The sequence below is a fragment of the Heliangelus exortis genome, chromosome 4, assembly GCF_036169615.1.
Source record: "Heliangelus exortis chromosome 4, bHelExo1.hap1, whole genome shotgun sequence".
Lineage (NCBI taxonomy): Eukaryota > Metazoa > Chordata > Aves > Apodiformes > Trochilidae > Heliangelus > Heliangelus exortis.
The window spans coordinates 10,936,170-10,958,373 of record NC_092425.1 but is presented as its reverse complement, the minus strand read 5'-3'; the positions used below and the strand labels follow the sequence as shown (position 1 = coordinate 10,958,373).

The 22,204-nt window shown below is 39.8% G+C and overlaps 1 protein-coding gene across 23 annotated transcripts in view; it reads right to left on the bottom strand.

The window, feature by feature from the left end:
- TRIM2 (tripartite motif containing 2) overlaps positions 1-22,204 on the bottom strand; it is a 110,873-nt gene that overhangs the window by 6,530 nt on the left and 82,139 nt on the right. For 14 of the 23 annotated variants that reach the window (XM_071742975.1, XM_071742970.1, XM_071742971.1 and 11 more), the window contains 5 exons: positions 20,549-21,272; positions 10,916-11,019; positions 9,438-9,605; positions 3,402-3,582; positions 1,706-1,776 (listed from right to left, as the gene is read on the bottom strand). In XM_071742975.1, the coding sequence (XP_071599076.1) occupies positions 1,706-1,776; positions 3,402-3,582; positions 9,438-9,605; positions 10,916-11,019; positions 20,549-21,272 (1,248 nt within the window). The remainder of the gene's footprint in view (positions 1-1,705; positions 1,777-3,401; positions 3,583-9,437; positions 9,606-10,915; positions 11,020-20,548; positions 21,273-22,204) is intronic. The other 9 variants (XM_071742981.1, XM_071742979.1, XM_071742978.1 and 6 more) reach the window with 1 other exon arrangement.

Sequence of the window (22,204 nt, the reverse complement as noted above, 5' to 3'; positions counted from 1 at the left end):
GGTGTGTGTGACGAAACAAGAGAGAAGCCTACATTGAGTTGGATTTTCCATAAAAGATGTAAGATGCCTGGAAGAAGGGAAGCACTTGAAGGTTAATGGGGGAGGGAGGATAATGTTAGTGAGTGAGGATGTTTAATTTAAACCACTTGTGGCAGGAAAAGGGTTTGGGACCGACAGGAGTGAAAATTATTTCTTTATAGTTTTATGAATTATTTACAAAGAAACGTACTCTCTCCTCCTTTGCCCACCATCTAACAAAAGATCACAGCACCACCCAGATAATAAATTACTCTACAGAGTGTCTACAATTATCTGTACTGTTTTAGGGAAGACTACAGAAGTAAGAATCTTTTCCTGTTGGAATCAAATTATAACAAGTAACATTTTTATCCCTTTGAGTCACACCAGAGACAGAGGGGAACGCTGTGTTCCCAGGAGGACCACAGTAATTATAAATTTGCTAAGATGCCACACTTCTTACATCTCTTACATCTTACACCTCTTTGCTTGCTTTTTTCTTCATTTCAGCTTGCCCTTGTGCTTACTCTCTCTGGGCATTCTTGTTACCACAGCAATCCCTGCTGGTGGAGGGGTAATCTATGGAGTCACCTAAGCAGTGTGCAGCAGGGCTCCTGCAGAAGCCTTGGTTTTTTTGTTGTAATCCAAACCACAAGTTCCTCCTTCCTCTCTAATTCCACAGGGATACAAGAGCAAGGTCAAAAGCTAGATGAGCCATCATTCAGCCCTGCTCAGGACTTAAGGGTGACTATGCTCAGTGATTTCCTATTCCAGGTGAGTGTGAATGGTGAGTGTGAATTCACCAGTTATGAACAGAGAAGAACTGGACTCAAGGCTCATCTTTCTGTTCCATCAGAGCTGGCAGCCATTAGGTGAAATCCCAGGTCTCAGATGTCCTGAGAACCCAGGCAGAGCAGTGTTCTGCTGCCCATGTCCTGCTGCTCCTGCTGTGTGTGTTGAGGGAAGGAAAATGAGCACGGGAAGTGACTGAAAGGGAATGCCATGGTCTGAAAACAAGCAGGCAGAGGTGAGTGACTTCTGAAATGGCCACTTCATACACATTTCCTGTGTATCCTTGTTTTGGGACAAACAAACATAACATAACACCCTATCTTACCATGACTGCTCAAGAGAGGCCCTGAGTCAGGGCTTCCCAGGGGTGGAAGGACTCATGGCCAATTCTGCCCCAGGCCCCATGGTCTGTGTTACAGAGTTGTTAAGAGTACAGGGTTGTAAATCTTAAATAAGTAATGTTAAAGTTCACAGGTATGGAACTTAAGATTGCCAGGTATCTTTGCCTTGTTTTAATTTAATTTAACTAGAACTGTGGGAAGCTTTTACTGAGAAATTAAAAAGAAATTACCCAGATTTAGTTAAAATAGGAAAGAACATAAGGTAAGTAACTGGTTTGGCAGAGAGCTAGTAAAAAGTACACAGCTGATATTATTTATCTCAGGTAAAACTTATATTTAAGCAACTGAATTGAAGAACATTATCATGGCATCAAAGGCAAGAGATTAAATCTCCATTAAGCTATGCAGTACATGCAAAGATCTCTGTGCAGCCCCTACATCAAACCTCACACATACAGAGGGTGACCTCTTTGCTTTTAATAATACTTTATTTTTCTCAAGAAAGTTCCATGATAAAATAAAAGGCTTTCCAAGCTGCGATTAATTGACAGTACCTTGACAGAATGGTTATGAAAATCTGTAATGATAATTTCATTGTTGCTGTTTACAGCTGCAAAATGGGGACCTGCAATGCAGAGGAAGGAAAAAAGTTAATAATAATACCATTAAATCAAAAAGTTTGCTTAAATTAAAAAGAAATTTAAAATTACTCTGCCAGAATATTGTATTTGGCTTATGAACAGTAATAATCAACTTGGGAATATAAATTTCAAATTAAGAGTGATTTCATTTCATGTTTTCAAAAGCTCAGCATGTCTTCTTGTAAGCACATAAAATTTTTTTTTTAGCCACTTGTTAGCTAGTGTTATCAGTAAGCTGGCTATGTAGATATTTATGTACTTACTAACAAGACAAAGCATGTGGTGCTTAGGCACACAGTTGTATATACACTGAAAATACTTCTCAAAAATGTTCATGGAAAGATTTAATTGAAACCTTCTGTGCTTTGTGTGCTCACCTTACAAGCTCACTTCTTACAAAGAAGTGTGTGCTCGCTTGTTTTGTGCAAACAAGTTTTAGTATAAATTCAAATGTTACATGGAAGAACACTGCCATGGAGAAAAGTGCTTTTTTTTGCTTTGTGTATTGAACTATGTGCACAAACTTGAAAAAAAGATGTTAGCTTGAAAACAAGCAAGTACCTGAATCAAAATACTTGGTGCCATTTTGAGTTAATAAACAGATCAGAACTGTTTCCATTTTCACAGTATCTCAGTGTAAAGTGTAAAAAGGGTGGAAACTTTACACTGAAAACATTCAAGTAGTGACAATCCTGCTTTGTGTAACCTGCCATCAATAACATTTCTCAAATTATTATCAGGGAATACATTTCTCAAAGGCACCGTTAGAGGGTATTTGCACACTTATTTTCAGGAGGCTTTCTTACTAATTTTACAACAACAGAAATTGGACATAATCTGAAAATTCTGGCTCTGTGTTTGAGCCAAAGATCTCACAAATTTTGTATTTGTGCCACAGACATTGCATGAGATCTCAAGTAAGATAGAAGTTATACCATTGATGCTATTTCTCTCATACTGTGACCCAATCAGAACATCAGACCAATCTATAGCCACTTATTTAAAGTGACTCATCACCTGTAAAATGACCTGCATATGGAATTTGGCATCTTTCAAATTCTGAGAGAACAGCTATTCACACAAAATATATTGAGTTTTTTTTAAACAAACTTAACTGCATGCTCAAGCAGTCAGTTAAATGTAATTTGTAATTTCCCCAAACTGGCATTTTCCTGATGCATAACTGTGTCATTTCAACCTTAGCACTATCCTATTGCACTCATCTTCTAAGTGAAAGACATCACTTAGGGCATTGGTTAATGTCTATCTGATCTGGAAACAGAAAGAATGGTGTTTGAGGTGATCACAAAGAGCTGAGTGTGGGCATTACAAAGCATTTATAAAATGCTAGTTAAGATCAGTCTTCCTTGTGCCACTGATCTGATATGCTTCTGGGCAGGGAGGTAGATAAAGCCATCTTGTCACAGCTACATTTGCAGAACAGATGTTGCAGTCTTCCTGACCAATTAAACAAATGGTGAACAGGAGCTGTTATGTTTAGCAGAACTTTTCCCCCGCAGGAAAATGAATGGGATAAAGCGTCTTCAACATGCTCAAACATCATGCAAATGTGAGCAGAAGAGGCAAGAAAAGGGGATTTACATATTACCATCAAGTGTACCTGCAAACTGCTTGTCCCCATTTCCTCGGCTACCAAACCTGGTGACAATTTTCCCATTTGGCTGGAAGATGAAGACACAGCATGCTTTATTGTCCACTACAATGATGTGTCCATTGCGATCCACAGAAACACCTTTGGGGCCCATGAGCTTTCCAGATCCAATTTTGGCCTAAAAGCGAAAACACAAAACAGGAATATAGGTTGCCATGATAGAAATAAGTTAGTACAGTTTGAGTTATGTTATTATTTTATTTATTACAACACGTAATGAGATGGAGAGACATTTTTGTTATCAAGTTTCCCAGAAGAAGGTGATTGGTTTTATCAGCTCTTATTGTGTACCTCATCATTTTTCTTCAGATGAACTTAAAGGCTGCTCTCTGCATGTCCCTTCTAGAGTAGAAAATCTGCCACTTCAGCAACTAAGTCCCAATATACAACTCATGAGAAGCATAATCCTCAGATTTGTGTGTCTTGATAGACCACAGCATCTGTCAGAAATGGCTGTATAGCCAGCACCAGTGTACAAGCAGGACAGAGATAGGTATACAGGACTTTTGACTCCTATTGGATACTATTCCTGAGTCCAACAACCACCTGGGATGAAGAAACATTCTTGTACCACTGACTGCTCCACCAAAGCAAGCAGAGCTCACTCTTGGAGCATCAGATCTGGGTGGGATGTAAGCTGCTGTGTTACTTGGGTGAATGAGACCCCATGCAGCTACTCAGTGCTCCTGTAAAGACTCCAAGCAGAGCTAAAATCTTGTTATCTTCCACCAGATCCAGGTGAGATTGCTTCACTTGCTACTTAGACACATGAAGTGTCAGCTGAAAGCTGTGAGGGAGGTAGGACAGGGCTGCCCAACAGCAAATAAAGTGAACTTTGAAACACTAAGCAAATCAAAGCTTGCTTCTGTCTCAGGGAAATAAAATTATTGCCATCATTTAAAATAGGTCTCACGACTACTAAAAACATCTGCCAGCATAATCAACAACAGGAGAGGAATTGTATACAATATTCCATATTGTAGTGATGGAAAAACCTTCAGTGGAGATGAGGTGGATCTCACACACAGTGTATTATTTGGGAAGGCTAAAGAGATGTCAAAATACATCAAATAACATTCTAGGGTCACCTCACAACCTATTTCACATCATTCTGCTGTTTTTCCAGGAAGAGATTCTAGAAACTGATTTAATCTACATAAAATCAGTTGAGCTTTGGCCTTTCAGTTAAAAAAAAATTATATAAATATCACTGAATTGTTTGGGGGTTTTGTTGTTGAAATGCAGCAGCTTCCTTTCTGTTTCCATATCTCTGGTGGAAGACCTCATTTCCTGCTTCTATTGAAATGTAAATTAATAGAAAATAGGATATTTGTCTTCTTTATGAAACAAGACCATTTTGCACCTCACTGTTTTTGCAGGGTAGGACTGATCATCACCCAGAAGAAGCAATGCTTCTGACTTCTCTGCCCTTTTCTCCTCCATCCTGTAAGTGGTGAGAAACAGCTGCAGCTCTGTCAGTCTGTGACTATCAAGGTGGCTCAGGATATAGGGCATGGAAAAGATCCACTACCTAACTCAATTTATCTCAATTTTTCCATAGTTCCAAAGCAACCTATCATGCAGTACTGAAGGAGCCAAATAGCCCTCAGTAAGTCCCATGCTCCTATTCCACCCTTGATTCCAATCGGTGGGGTTGCAGATAAAAAATAAAAAAATAAAGCCATTCAGGCTTTCTGAGGCTGGTACAAAGTCACCAGCATTGCTACACAACCTCTTTCATTCTCAAAGAAATAAAACATTAGCAAGTGAACCTTGCAGTTTCAGGACTAATGTTACCCAACATGCAATGACAATGTCTGCTCTACCTTCAGGTGCATCTGCTGCTATAAATTGCTAAATATTTAGGCAAAACCCACCTAATTAAATCATGCTAAAATATCCCCAGGGAAAACTTTTAAAAATTACTTTGTGTTCACCAGGGGAAAGGTGTATACAAAATGTATTCAGGCTTGCATAATAACAAACCAGCAAAAACATAAACCAAATGCAAATCAGTTGATTTTTTTCCTTTGGGGTGATTAAATCATATTCCCTTCTTTCCTCTGGGATGCCCATGTGTTTGTCTGATTGTGCATTGCACCACCTCCTTACCATCTTCTCAGGTTTCCTATGGAAAAATTACTCAGACTCATGAGTAAAGTGTCTTCCTGCCCACGTAAATACATATTTTTAAAAATCATTAATAAATTACATACTACATTAATGGGCACACAGTGTTAAGAAGATGAATAATAATCACTATTCTTGCGCCAGGATTTAAAATATAATTTGCAGGCAGCAATAAACTACATCCAGCTAGAGTCTGCAGTGCTTTTTATTGAAAAGCTCTGTTTCCAGTTTAGATCAAAATATGCTGATGACACATTACTGGGTCTGGCTGAACATATGCTCTGTATATTTTTCTTTCAGAAGGTTTCTTAGAATTATAGGTTTGATTATTTAGAACAGAACATCATGAAACCCAGTCATTCCTGTTAAGTATATGAATCCAAGCATTTTGAAACTTTTCTGCCATTAGGCATTAATAAACTATAATGAATCATCTGAACCCTTAATACAAATAACATGTTTAATTTAATTCAGTCAAGGACATTATGTACCCTATTTTTCAGGCTTTTATGAATTTAGACTGGTTTTCAAATATGTGCTTATAAAGTCAACTTGCCCAGGTGGAAAATATTCTACTGTGGGATATTATTAGAGGTAAAAAAAATCAGCTAGCCTATATGAAAATTTATAAAGATTTTTCCAGTGTAGAAGTAAGTGTGTTAGGGCTTTAACTCCATCAGTCTTGCTGCTCTCTGAAAGGACAGGATGATTGTCAGGAATGAATTTACAGGCTTTCAACAAACCATCTTTTCCTGTTTGAGAACTTCCCTAATACAGAGATAGAGCTTTATCAAACATTGCAATGTCACACAATAAATGGATTTATCATTCATGTGACTGTCTTACTTCAACAGTGACTACTTAAGCACACGCCACAGAACTACTCCTATCTGAATCTGCATCCGGCTTCAAGCAGATCCCTTTTTAATTCTTCTAGTGAGAAAAAAAAAAAAAAAAAAGTCTGACAGATAACATGTTTCCTTTCACCTTTTCTCACTCATCTATACTTGACTTGCAGCTTAGCTGATAACAAGCTATCTTAGATGCAGCCCTTCAAAACTAGAAAGTAATTCTCTCCTCTGAGGACCAAGAATCATTCCCTTGACTCTGGTCCCTGGTTCCTTCACTGGGCTGGAGCATCACCCCTGCTGCTTCACCATCTGTTCTCTCCTTAGCCAAGGAACAGGTCTCCTAGAACAGCAACTTCTTAAACAACTTCAGAGTAATTTGGAAAGGAAAGCAGCACTGTTATCTGCCTTTTACAGGTGAGGAAAATAAAGCACCGGGAAATGAAATGGAAGATAACGGGGTCACCTGTGAGACCCACAGCATAGCCAGAAACAGAAGCCCCAACTCCTCAGACCTTATCCAAGGCTTTAACATTCACAGGATAATACAGCTGTTTATTTTAGGAGACTGGTGCTCTGGTGTAACCTTTGATTAGGGATTGTCCATCTCTGCATTATGCAAGTTTTACGGCCTTGAGAAAACGGAGCTGTGTGGCTGTTGCCCTCAGCAACAGGAAGGTGACAATTTTCTGCCTGGCAGTGGAGGTTGCTGGGGTGAGTCAGCCCAGTGCTGTGATCTGAGAGATGCCTGGGCCTGGCTCCAGGGAAAATTTGCCTTCTGGCTCACATGATTATTAAAATGACCCTGAGGGGGAATAAGTGTAAATACGCACAGAAATAAGGGGATAAAACCCAAAAAGAGTTAGATTAAGTTCAGAACAGCCCCCTGACAATGCAGAGTTAACAACAAACAGACCACCTGCACCAGAGATCATACACAATGACTTACAGCCCAGTCATTTGAAGGGAAACACAATTATCCCTTTCCCTATCTCTCTGTGTATCTTAGCAAGCACTGACTAACTTAATCTGACAAAGCCCTGGTAAGAATTAGCATTGCCAGCACACAAGAAATTACAAGGCTATGCCCAGCTTCCCACAGCATAGATCTGTTCTATCCGTGTCCTGAGTTTCAACCATATGACAAAGATCAAATGCTTCTACAAACATTTGTGTATATTTCTCTCATAAATACAGCCTGTTGCACTCAATCTAAAAATAGTACTTTATATCATTATTGCTGCATCTCTCCTTTAATCAGTCTAGTCCCTAGAATTATAAAGTCCAATACATTAACTTGTATTAGCCATGCAAACATTGCCAACCTTACATAGCTCTTGCAATCCAGCAAAAACATTGACTAAAACCAAAGCTAGGCTGCACATATGAAGAATTATATTAATAATTCATCTTTTTCAATACCTGTCTCCCTTCTGGTAGCGTATAGCTTTTCCCTCCAGAGTTGGCACCATCCAAAATGCTGGATTTACAGCAGATCTTGAGAAGGAAGGAAAATGACCCCTCCGTGCTCTGTGTCCAGATCAAGCCAGTTCACATTAAGGATGTTAATAATTATTTAAAACACACTTATCTTACTCAGAGTATTTGGATTCTTAATTAAATTACATCTTTCTTTGGTTTTGTTTTGGTGTCTTTGTTTCATTCAAGGACTTTGACCAAAACCAAGGCTTTCCCATGTAGCTGTACATTTTCAACACGACTTGACAAAATCTCATAATCTCTGCAAATACAAGTAGTCTGTATTTTTTTAATACTTGCATTGCATATCAGTCTTGTTTTATTTTAGCTGCAAGTCTGTGCAGAATCTGTAAACTTTTAAAAGCATGCACATGTCTGGTTCTCAGCTGGGGGTTACTGGGGACTATGGAAGTACAACTGCCTGTTTGCTATAGCATTTGTCACTTTGCAAAGGCTACTGAAAAGAAGGCCATTTCTTGGTACACATGAGAGCAGCTCAGGACCTGAGTTTTTTTGGTCATTAGGCTACCAGAAAATTAGCCAAACAGGCAATTTTTGTCCAATGTAGAACTCTAAAACTAAGTAACTATGGTCAAAATTTCCCTGCAGGTCCTTTATTTCACTGAGCAGTGTGTGCTGCTAACCTCTGCTACAGGTGGCTATTTATAACATGCATCACCTGAGTCTCTTGTATTCATTCAGAGAACAGCAATAAATGGAGGCAACCTTTAATTATCTCTGGAATTGCACCTGAACCCAAGCAACATAAATGCTGCAGGCTGGCAAGCATCAGTGCAGTGTAGTAGCTGTCTTCTTATTTTACTCCTATAAAGGGATGAAAGTTGCTATGAAAATCAGAGGTGTGTTTTTCTCAGAATTTTTAATTTCTGAAACCTAAGTTATTCAGTGCACATCACCCACCTACACCACTCTTGTCTGTACTGTAACACTGGAACAACATCCTGGGTTGTCCTTCCTTGCATTTATTACCAACCAGGTCATGTATGAATTCTACACTTAGTATGCTGATATGTATGGAAGAAATAGAGGAAGTCATCACCAGCCTGCTACCTTATTTTTCTCCTCCGTGTGTCACTGAAGAGCTTTCTGTCCTCCTCAGAACTTTTTATGTCTGTCTGTACATATATGCACACACCTTTCTGTCTAATCAGAATACTAATGATACAAAGGTTGTTGAGCTCGTCCAACTCGACTTGATTACATCAGATACCCTCAACTATAAGTTACAGAATGGTATCCAAGCACCTAATATGCAGAACTGTGAAATAAACCATATCATCTCTATTTGTATAACATTAGCATCACAGCTGTGACCTTTTCCTATTAATTATACAACGTGGCTGTGTCATGGGTTTCCACAACAAAACAATGGAATTTGGACTAAGTCTCAAGTAAACTGTGTAGTTCCTTGAAAAAAAAAACAAAAAACAACCCTTACTTTGCATTCCTTTGTAAGACAGAGAAAGCTCAGGAGAGTTCACATGATAACTCATACCTTAAATTTCCCATCTGATGAGAATATGCTAACCCATTTGTTATCATAATCTGCAATAATGATGTCACCACTGGGATGCACAGCCACTCCTGTTGGCCGCTGCAGCTGGCCAGGAGACCTTCCTCGTATGCCAAAACGGCTTTTGAACTGACCATCATTGGAAAATATCTGTAACAGAAAACATGCATATTAAAATTAAACCTCCAGAGTATAAAATTAAACCTCCAGAGTAGCACCACCTATTTCTTGGAGTTTCGATTCACAAACGAACGCTGTAGTCAGGCAGAGAGTAAGGAACATGAAGCACTTTCACACAGTCTATATATGAAAGTGACATGCCTAATTTAAGAAGAGGCTTCAACCTGGACCCTAATTTAAAAATAAAGCCATTCTCTGCACTTAGATTGCACTGTTTCTTCAGAGATCTCAAAGTACTTAACAAATATTAGCAAATTAAGGTTCACCATGTCCCTCTCAGTTGGAAGTGGTATGATTCCCATATTAGAAAGGAGGAAACTGAGGTTCTGAGTGATTCAGCCACAGCCAAACAATAATTCAGTAGAAAGTACAGGAATAGAAGCTAAAAGATAATTTCAAGATTTGATTATTTGACTCAGGCATAAGTAGTAGGTCATTTCCTGAGAGACGCTTTAACAACACAAAATTCAGTTGACTTGTTGAGTCCCCAGGCCAGCAATTAGACACTGATGTTCCTCTGAAGTGGCTGCAAATTATAAAGAGTGAGCGTGCTGATGAGTATTGGACTCTGTCTCTTTGAAAAGGCTTGGAAACAAGTTCTTGCTGCATGTGGCTTGATGGTTTTTACATACTGAAGAACAAGCCCCACAGTGATGCCTTGTTCATTGCTACCACGTGGGCAGCCTTCAGAGTGATGACAAGTTGTTAATGGTAAAAAAGATACATGGCAAGCAAAATAAAAAACACAGCGTTATTTTCACACAGGTTACAGAAGCCAAGAGATCACGGGTGTCAGGGGTGCTACCACAGAAGAGATTTAATCGTGACATCAGATAGAAAAGTCAATTAAGTAGACTAAAAGCCACTTGAAAATGACATCTAAATGTTTGCTTTTGCATTTATATTTGCTTAAGAAATAACTTTTGTGGGACCCAGCCCTAGATTTATATTTGGAAACATGGAGTGATAAATTCACAATGTAAAATGATTTGTACAAAAAAGCATTTTTCCAGATTATCGCACTGCTTGTTTTCTGCATTCATTGCCAAACATCATGAGAAAGGAAAATAAATGCTGATATGCACACTAGATATAGTGCAGATCTGAAAAAGATAGCTGTGGGTCAAGAACAATAATGGATGATAAACAAGTTAAGCTTCCTTTGTGTTTTCTGTATCTACTTCAATTGTACAAAATGTGTCTTTCCTGGACTACAGAGAAGGCAGAGGTATGGAGGCAGGGAGAAAAAGAAAAATACTGTAAGTGGCATAGCCTCATACCTGCACACACTGGTTGTTACTGTCTGCTATCAATATTTTTCCATTTGTAGATGCAGCTACACCTTGAAGATTTGTGAATTCCCCTTTGTTTCTTCCTTTGGTGCCTAAAATTGAACACAAAGCACATAAGAAATCAGGTTAGATGATTAAACAGTTAGGACCTAAATGCCCAAATGTGCATTTATTACATCCTTGATCAACGGATTTCTATTTTGAAGAGTTCTTATCACTGCTACAACTTCAAAGAACCATCTCAGTGACAGATCCTCAATTCTAAGTACAAGAAGGGATTGTTCTCACTCTTTGGCATGTATGCCATCTAAGCTTCCATCCACATAATTACCTCTTTGCCCACCCCAAATCAAAGTGTTCACAATTTGCCCCTTGAGTGACAGAACAAGTAAAATGTTTTCTTGTAAGTCATGACTTTTTTGAAAAAAATGTAAAAATGTGGATCTTTATTCAACTGACAAGGCAATGAAAGGGGTGATACTGCAGAAACACACAGACAGAGGCTAAGATAAGAACCTGGACAGATGACAAGGTTTTGGTACAATTAGATAAATCTCCTCAGTGAAGTCAGAAAGTTGAGATAAAACACATCAGTAGCCACTTTGGATGGAGCCATTTCGAGTCAGGGAAGTTTCCTATTCACTCACACACAGTTTTCAGTCACAGGCTTTAAAAATTCCCTTAGAAGGAAAACACAGGTGAACAACTGGTTTTGAATGATTGCAAAATGTAGGCCAAGGAAGACCAACACCTGGAGACTGGATTCTTCTGGGAAGACCTGAGATTATTCTTACAAAGCAGTATGCACACACAGAAAGAGGTCTCATTTTTTCCAGGAAAAATTATTTACATGAAACTGTAAGTCTTTTCCCCAGTGGTTTAAGGAGAAAAGGAGCTGTAAAATGGCAAATTTTCACACAGGTTTATGAAGTTTAGATGCCTGATTACTGAGCATGTTTGTTCTGATACATTCTGAGGAGAGTCACACAGCAAACTGATGCCTGTAAAAGGTCAGCCCTAAAGCAGCTGGTCCAAATTACACCTGGAACACAGAAACAGTATCCAAATGCATGTGTTGTTTGTAAAGGACACTCAGGGGTCTTTAGACAAGACTGCAATTATGATCTTGGACCCCAAGCCTATTCATAATGAATGAATGACTTTTGAAACAAAAAAGCCTCTGTAATGCTGTTCTTTCCAAGACTTGGATACAGCACAGTTTTTCCTGGTGCAGTATTTTTACAAGCATTCACTGGCTGCGTATCAGACATTAATGGATTTCAATACATGGTTTTTACTGAAAAACTTGTAATTTATTTCAGTCAGTCCAAAATATCCTGGAGCTCAGTGATTAAAACTATTCTGACTGGGATGCCCAATATAAGACTTACATATTAGCTCTAATTTGTAATTAGCTTTCATTAGGGAGGTGTATGCTCTTAACAGCCCTTATTTCTGCTGTGGGTTGTGTATTTCCTGGCACTGGCTAACAAGTAACACTTAATGCCTCTGCACTTGGCACTGCCAACCATGTCCCTTTGTTTCAATGCTTGTTTTCTTGAACTCCACATGGTTACATCCTCTGAACAAGGCAAATACTCCTCGATTTTTGTACTGCAAGGGGAAAGTACATATTCAGGGAATAGTGAGTTACACACCAACTACTTTACCCACACTTGAGCCATTTCTGAGTGTTCTTTAATAAACAGTGCCTGAGGGATGCATGCAGTAAGTTTTTTTCCACCATATGCTAATGATAAGTTTCCTTTTTTTTTTTGCCTTTTAGCCAAAGACAATGGATGAAAAGGAAGAAACATTCTTTGTACTACTGAGAATAAAGGGAAAACATTTGTTGGAAAAGAAGGGGCATAAACTAGAGCATCTGGAACCAACTAGTGCAAACATTATGGAATGTATGCTCTTTACCCTTGGAAAAATGTTCTTGAAAGTCAAGGAATTCAATTTTTCAAGATAAGAGAGACCTATATAAAGAGTTACTCATAGTATTCTTCAGTGGGACCTTGTAAACATACATCAAAGGCAAACCAGAAGATATTAGCCAGGAATACCACACTCAGATTTCACAATAAGGTTAAGAAATAGTCATTTACTAACACAGCACGGAGATGAAATTTAGCTCCATGCAAAGTCTTGTACATAGCACTTTGCAGCTATTAAACCCATTGCTTAAGTCCTAATTTGCACCCAGGATTTATACAGTCCCCTCTGCAGTGGCACAAGCTTCTCTGAAGAAGAAAGCTGAGGTCAGTGAAACAGCTTATTTCCCAACTTCTGTTCAAGAGGATAACAGATAACTTTGAACTTTCTGCTTTGAATAATTCCCTATGCCAGCAAAGATCTGAATGGCAGCACAGGAAGTGGCAGCAGTTCAGATGATGAGAGGAAACCTTGTAGTAAAATATGTCAGCCTCTGGAAAAGCAGGATCCTGAAACTGACTCTGCAATACTAGAGGACTTTCCTGCAAGGAGAGATTCCTGACTGAGAGGGAGTCTTCAGCCCATCTGTCATTCAGTGTTTCCAGGCACACCATGCTTTGTCTTCTCTCTGTCCTGGGCAGTCACCCACCACTCCTTGGCTTAGGAGGCAAACAGAGGGGGCTGGGATCCTTGTTCCCAAGCATCCTGGTTCAGAGATGAAAGCCTGCATCTTTCATGCCTGTCTTAGCCCAGCCTTACCTCTCTCCTGTTCTGAGCTACTGCAGGGCACAGAGGAAAGACAAACATTTTGCTCCAACTTCTGTGCCAAGATGCTTGGGACTGGGAGAGGACAGGAGTTTTCAAAAGAGCAAGCTGAAGAGAGTTACAAGAAAGGAGATCTGTGGCCTGTGGAATAGCTCCTTTTATACCACCTTTGTATCCAGTTCTTTAAATAAACAACCAGATTTGCCTTAGCCCTACACCTAATCCTTCTGGTATTACTGAACGTTGCTTGCACAAACCAATTAATTCAGCTTTGAAGATCTGCCTTTATCAAAAGTGTATCCATTTTCAGCTCAGACAACCTAGCAGACATAAAATGCCTCATAATTCTAGTCTTCTATTCTTCCACAATACAGGCCAGATTGAATCTCACCAAAAAGAAGGCAGAAAAAAACCACCCTAAAAGCCCATTAACATCCTAGGAGATGTTAACAATTACATCACGTAACTGCAGTAAGAATCTGCTTTGTAAGTGTTGGGCCTCTGGGCAAACCTATTGTACAATGTACATTTTTGATGCTCCTAGTAACAAACAGAAAGGGCATTTTTTGCTTTCAAAGTTTTACTAATAAGAATAATAACCTCCTTGCTTGCTAACCTAGATCTACCAGCTTCCTAAAACCCAGGGAAAAATCATGTCACTACACTCAGCAGGAAAGGAATGGGGGGACAAAAACCCTGCAGAAAGACTATAGATTCACGGGGATATTTTAGAGGTTACAAGTATCTCTAACATCTGTAAATACACTTCCTTTCCTGCCTACAACACTTCACATACCTCTTGACCTGGTACTGAAAAACGGATAAAAATAAACATTATGGATGTGTCTACATACGTATAGACAGGTATCAATGACTTGTTTTCCTGTTCCCAAACCTTGGTTCTTTTTTCCTCAGTGCCCTCTCCCATAATAGATCTATCTAAAAGACAAAAGGCTCTGCAGTAAAACTGCACGAAATCAGCTTGTTTGAAAGCTATGTGCTCATTTTAAAACAAAGGCCAGCGATTCCAATCAAAGTTCCCATGCAAATCTGTTTTAAAACCAATCAGTCTGTTGGACAAAAGCACATGATGTTTGTAACCTTTAAAGAGGAATGAATGATTCAGTAGGAACTCCAGCAGATTCTCCCCCACACTGTCAGTAATGAAGTTTGGGGTGATTTGCATTACTTTGCTTTACACAGCATCTGTCCCTAAAAGCTTGTCCAAGACCATCTCCTTGGTTGTGCAGCAGAACTGCTGCCACAGTTAGGTTTGCACAATGCTGAGGTTCAGGTGCCCCTCAGAAGCAAATCCCTGCTGATCCAGCAGCAAAACCTGAATGAGTCAAAGCAATACCAAGTTTCAGTTGCCAGGACATAAAACTCTTGCTGGGGACTTTACCAGCAAAGTCATGTCAGAAATCCCTCAAACAGTTCATGCCAAGACTTAATGGGATTTGAGGTAATAAACTGGAAAAATAATTTCCAGGCTTCCCTGTTTCTACAGAAATATAAATTCTCTATAGAAAACATCTTGCTATTTCATATTACTTATTAGTGGGCTTGTTCCAGAGTTCTGAAATAGGGAATAAACAACAACTGATTCAACAGCTGTGTCAGAGGGGCCTCTGTATTTCATGTCTCATACTTTGGCACTGCAGGGAACAACTACACACTCATATCCCTGTCCTCTCCAATGTCCTTAGCCAGGCTGTAATGTGCCCATGACAGGACCTTGATGGAATAGTAGAGAAAGGATGGGGGAGTGAGAGGGAGGACATGCTGCTTACTACAGGAGAGATGGTTCCTCTGGACTACCCATACATGGGGGCTAACTGCATACACCTTTTTTCAAGAAAATGCATATGCATATAACCCATTTGTATTTTTTGTAAACGGTCAAAAACTGTAGCTACCCCTGTTCCTTTCCAACAGGAGAATCTAATGCAGAATTTCAGAGGCCTTCATAGAAATTGAAAGAACTTGATCAAGAAGAATCCCTTTGCTCCCCCCTAAGCCTCTTCTTACATTTTACTAAAGCTGTTATTACGCAGACCTTGTTAGTGAGTTTTTATGTGGAGTAAATTCACAGTATGGCCCCTATTTTTTTCAGCACTGATAACAGACCATAAGATGACACCCACACCTAGTAATAAGGCTGACAGAAGGAACTGTTAAAAGCACTTTTTTTTTTTTTTTTTAATCAGAGTGAACTACACACATTGGATGTGCCAGCTAAACTTAGATACTCCGATGCACGACTGAACAGGCAACTAAACACAATCTGAGGAAAAGGAAAAATGAACTTTCTAGCAGAGAGCAGCTCTCCATCTGGCTGTAGCTGATGCCAATCTCAAGTAAAAATAAACGAGAAAAAGCAGTTAAAGTGGGAAATAGCACCACTACTGCTAAACTGTGTCAAAGAATCTAGTCATGAAAAGTGCCAAAAGAGAAAAAAAAAACCCCTGAAATATATGTCCCAGCAAGGCAGAGCTAGAGCACAAGGTGGTGTCCTGGACAGAGTACATAACTGATGGCTCTTAAGCATCCTCTGGAGGACAGGAAAGAGATCAGCCACGTTAGGTGGAAGTGGCTGGTGCTGTGAACATCCCTCATGTCCATTTACCTCTGCTCAGTGTGGGTATAAGGCACAAAAGCAAGGTAATAGAAAAGAGCCTTCCCTCTCACTTCAGTGCTTATAGCATTTGCAAAGGAAGCAAAAACCATCGTACAACAATTATTTTCTGGGTATTTATAAAGCCAGTCCTGTTTTAATTTGTATAAGCTAAGTACCTACAACAACAATACTGCATGGATACACTCTTAGAGGTCATGCCTGCTCAAAAAAAAATTTACAAGGTAGGGAATATATATTACTGCAAGAATAGAAGGAAGCAAGAAATAAAATACTCTGCTCTTGTAAATAATGAATTACACGAATGTATGAATGTGCAGTCAGTAATCTGACCTTAAAATATCTGAACAGAACCACATGCCATTTTAAGAGCCATGAATAACACAGAATTGGCAAAAGATAAAATGCACAATTACCCATGACTGAGAGCACTTGACTGTACTAATGTTGCATTAATGCTATCTCTGTTAATACTAGCACAAGAACTATCCCCTGCTAGGAGCTGATTGATTTCCTTGTGCATAAAAGCCCATGTATCAGGATATATACAGCTGCATACTCCATACACTTGGATGCCCATTGGAACATTACAGTATGGTTCTCCAACACAGCTGCCTGAGCTTCTGGCAGCCCTATTATAACATTTATCTTGCCCAGATATCACATTCAGATTTGACCAGCACTATCAGAAGAATTCAACGATGGGTTCAAGACAGCAAAACGCAGTTGTGTTGGAAAACGGTGATAAACTTTATTTTACACTACCAAGACTTTTTGAAGTGAACTGAAACTGCAACTAAATGAACTCTTAAATCCATGAAGGCAATCTCTGTGACACTCTCAGAAGTTTTACCTGTCCCCATTAATTTTGCATATTTGCAAAAAGATAGAACATTACAACTGCAATGGCTTAAGAGACCTTTCAGATGATTCACACATAAGCCCAGAGGGACATCTCTATGTAGGGTCATTCCATGAAAGAAGCAGCTGAGAACTGAACATGTAACAGGATGATGTATTACAGATCCTATGAGGAGAGGCTGAGGGAGCTGGGGGTGTTCAGCCTGGAGAAGAGGAGGCTCAGGGGAGACCTCATCACTCTCTACAACTCCCTGAAAGGAGGTTGGAGCCAGGGGGGGTTGGTCTCTTTTCCCAGGCAACCCTCAGCAAGACAAGAGGGCACGGTCTCAAGTTGTGCTGGGGTAGGTTTAGGTTGGACATAAGAAAGAATTTCTTTACAGAGAGGGTGATCAGACATTGGAATGGGCTGCCCAGGGAAGTGGTGGATTCTCCATCCCTGGAGATATTTAAAAAGAGCCTGGATGTGGCACTTAGTGCCATGGGCTGGGAACTGCAGTGGTAGTGGATCAAGGGTTGGACTTGATGATCTCTGAGGTCCCTTCCAACCCAGCCAATTCCATGATTCTATGATTCTATTACTCTCAGCTGAGTTTTTCAATAAAACAGGGATCCATATATGCCAAACGTGGATTCTCCTGAGAGATTTCATCGTGCAAAAGCTCTGAGACATGTAGCTCTTGTTCTAATTATTTCCTTTTCTTTTTTTGGAAGGTAGAGGAGTGAAGAAGAGGTGGAGGCAGAACTCCAAAATGAAGCACATGGTCATGATTGCATCACAGCAGAAGGAAGGGGAACTGCACTTTCTGAAAAAAGCTTAAGACTTTGAGAGTTTATGGTGCGTTGGAGGGAACAGTTAAAAAAAAATAAAATTCAAACAACAAAACCCAAACCAGACCCAGAACAGTATTTGGTAGTCAGGCCAGAAATGGCTTACTGGAAGCAAGGAATACAGAAACAAAAATTACAAGCTGAAATCACTTTAATGCATACCAAATGCTTTTAATAAGAATATTAACAGTTTTTAAATAATTTATGGACTTTTTTTTTTCAGCGTTTAGATCTAGGATTTCCACACCAAGACAAATAAATGCTTGGTGTCTGTGAACAAGAGGCTCCATAGCATTCAGTGATAGTCTCAGCTACAGTGGGTAACAGAGATCCTCTGCTGCTCACAGGCACAGGGTACCCCTGCAGGCTTTCCCATCCTGCTCCTACCTGGCTACACTCAGACTCTTTCTGACTGAATCTGTCCTATAGCCCCTTCTCTATACAGCCTACAACACGTCACAAACATTCCAGAATAGAGATATGTTCACTTTCTGGACAGAGGTCAGACTATTCTGTTTAACTCTATCTCAAACAGGGCTCAAAAATTATTCACTCTTCATTTATACACACCCACTGCCACTTGTACCAGCACCAGCAATCAAACTCCATTTGGGAAGAGCCACAGGTCCCTTTCCATTCCAGCAGGGCCCTGACACTGACCACTCTGAAGGGCTTCTGTCCCCATGGGATTGCCAACAGTGCAACAAGAACACTCTCCTGCCAGAGGAAAGGCCATGCCTGGGTACTAATACAACAAAGGTCACCTATCAGCTTTGGATGATGAAGCATGGTTACTGCTGAGGAGGGCTGGCTTGATTCAGTATCAATTGTTCTACATCATATTTCAACTTTGGACTCATCAGTCACTATAAAATTTAGCCTTAGTGACAGTAAAACTGGATATCATTGTGAAAAAAAAAAAAAGCTTGGAGTTGTTACATTTATGGGATCATTTCCCTAACTAGGAAATGCACAGGCCATCTGGGAAAGGCTGGGCATCTTATGAGAGGCTTGCTCCAAAGCTTACCATGTACTGTCCCATTCAGTAAGCAAAGCATACCTGCTGAAGGGATTTTCTGATACAAAACCATGATGTTATTGCATGGACTCTCTATCAAAGCAAGGAACCGCTTAGAAACCCCTTAGAAATCAGATGGACAGGGTTAACCAGCTGACAAATGGTGTCCAGATGAATTGTCAATAGAATCACTAAAAATCCCTCCAGGATCAAACACAATCCATCCTCTGCCACAAAGGGGAAAGTCACCTTGACAACTGCTTGTCAAACCTGGTAACACATACTGATGAAATCCTGACTTGTACATATTAAAAATTAAGTTGCTATTTTTCTGTAGTGGTGTAAAGTGAAAAGAATTATCTAATTATATAAGACAACATGATATAAATACAATATCCCAGGGTACAGCCTTTCAAAATGATGAATTATTATCACATAGATTTAAAACAGAGTACATCAAAAGACCTGAAAGAAAAATCACAGTAAATGGCACCAAGATGTTATATTTTTCCCAGGCAGAAGTACACAGGTTTGGAGATAACATTACTATACAAAGAACCAAACATATCCAGATATCGAGGAAAAAAAGCAAATACAGGAAACTGTCATTTTGTCCTATACTGACTTAAAGAAATAAGTATGTATCACCACAGCATATATAGTTCCAGGTTAATTATTTAGATTAATTTTTAGGGCAATAGTTTTAAAGAATGAGTTATCTTGCATTCCTTCTTGCCTCCTGGCCATTCAACTTATGAAAGAACTAATATAAACTTACTTAGTATTTATTGTCCTAGTGCAACTCTCCCTCCATTTTTCCTCCCTTTTCTAGAGCTTGCTGGAATTCACCATTCTTTTAGGGAATTAATTGTAATATAATTACAAGATGAGTTCTCCCTTTGTAGTTTTCAGTTTTAATTTTTTAAATTTTTTTTCCGCTTTTTTAGACATTAACTAATGTATTATTAATATTTTAAGATCAATTACCATGTTAGAGTGGTTTTGTGATATATTTTGTAAGTGGAGAAGGATTTTGTTCCTATGCTTTTTCAAACTGAACTGTTTTAATAACTGTTTAAATACAGGATATAATTTCAGCAAATCCTTATTTTTTGTGCTACAGTAGATTGCAATGAATGTTGTTTTAAGAAAAGTTCTGTCCTATTTGAGCACAGCAGCAGCTGTGCAGTAGCAGTACATTATATTGCAGTATATTCCAGTTGAAACTGGTGGTAAATGTGAATTTCTTCAGATAAATTCCATTTCATCTAATCTGAAGGCATCAATCTTATTTTCATTTTATGAGGCCTAGCAGAGTACTGATGAAGCGTTAAAATATTTTATCCCTGATCAAACGCATGCATTTCTCAACCCAAATTCTAGTTAAATATTTGCTGCCAACAGAACTTCTCAAGCATGTGCTATTAAAATTTACCTCTGAACAAAAGTCAGGAGGCCTGAACGTACTACCAGTACCTGAAGGTTGCTTTACTTACAGTTTTAACCTGAAGATAATTAAACTGCTAGATTTGAATTGTTTTTAAGTATGTCAATAGGCAGTGAAGAAGTGACCTACCTACTCTGAAGATCAGGTCATCTTCAATGGGATTCTCTTTTCTTTTGCCAGTGCTGTACATGCTTGCAGGTCTTTTCACAGCTTTCTGCTTCACGTGGCCGCTGCCGGGAGACTTAACGCGCCTCTTAACCCCTTCGGTGGTGGGGGACACATCTGCTGATCTGACCACTTTAAGCTTGAAGGGGCTGCCCTTGATGTGTTGATCGTAAAGCCTCAGCGACAAGGTGAAGTCCCCTTCCTTCTGGACAGTGTACAGAAACTCATAAGTGCCATTTTTGTTGTCCAGGATCTCCCCATCCGCCACGCTGCCGTCGGGAGTGCTGAGCTCGGCGGTGAGGTACGCGTTCCCCGACTTGCAGAGCTCCCCGTCCTTGTCCTTGGTGGTGATGGTGACAGACATGGGCTGCCCGATCACCGTCTGCCTCAGCCCCTCACCGGTGGCCACGGTTTCAGAGGCAACAGCATTGGTGGTTAAAATAGTTCCCAGGTTGTGGATGGACTTCTTCAGGCCTTCCGTTTCCACTATGAAGTCCAACTGATCATTTTCACGGGGCTGCAAGGGGAAGTCTCTCTCAGCCAGCTCGTTCAGCTTGTCACTCATCTGCTTCTTGACCAGCAGAACTTCAGTCTCAGTGCCGTGGTTGAGGGCTTGGGCTGTGAAGTTGCTGCAGCTTTTGATGCTTTCTTGCCCTTCAAGTAAGGTATCCAGCTGTGTCTGCAGGACCTGCGTGTGGCACCAAACACCAGATTAGCATCACGTTACAAGAACTACCCCAGCAACAGGCTTTATATCTGAAGGCCTTCACAGAAAGCCAAGCTATAGTGCTTTATTTTAGTGTCTACTTTGAAGTTTCCTTTTAGAAAAAGCACTGCACTAATTGCTACGTGTTCTTGGACTATCATGCTGCAACACAGAAAATGTACCCTCTTTTGGGTCTTCAAGGCTCCACAGATCCATCATCAGACTGAACTGAATTATTGCCCCACTTGCCTGTCGTGTGCTTTGGTTTTGTTAGAAAAATGTTGAAGCTTGAACCCTGTTTCACCTAACTCTCAGCAGTCACAGTTACTGAGATAGTTACCAGGAACTGAGCTGTGTGCACAGAGATAGAGATATTTTGGGATCATCAAGCCCATTAAGGCTGCAACAAACTTCTTGAAACCATTTCTTCAGAGGCAAAGGAAACCTTGGGTTACTTCACCATGGAGATGGACAAGAAGGCAATCTCAAGATCTGTACATCTATCCTGAGGACAAGTGTGATTCCTGATCTAAATAAGTGAAGGAAGGAAAAGTCTCCCCAGCAGAAGTGGGTAAGTTGCTTCCCCAGCTTCAGCAGGCAGCCAAGCAAATTGGACAGGATGGGTTGTGAATATTGAGAAGAGCTTGGTTGAGCAGTCTGAAATTTTGGTGGGTAGCAGCTAATTACTCTATATTTAAGATTGAGAAAGAGTTTTTATTAGAGTTTCATTTCTGGCCCTCAGTCTAAAATCTTTAAAACCATATTGACCTCAAAATTGTTAGGTGTGGGCTGGGAACAAGGCTAACCTTTTTTTTCCAAACCAGTTTTGCAATAAATTGGAAACAGGAACCTTGAATTATAACAATATGGCAGAGACATTGACAGTCAGAAAAGCCCAGACATTCCAGCTACCC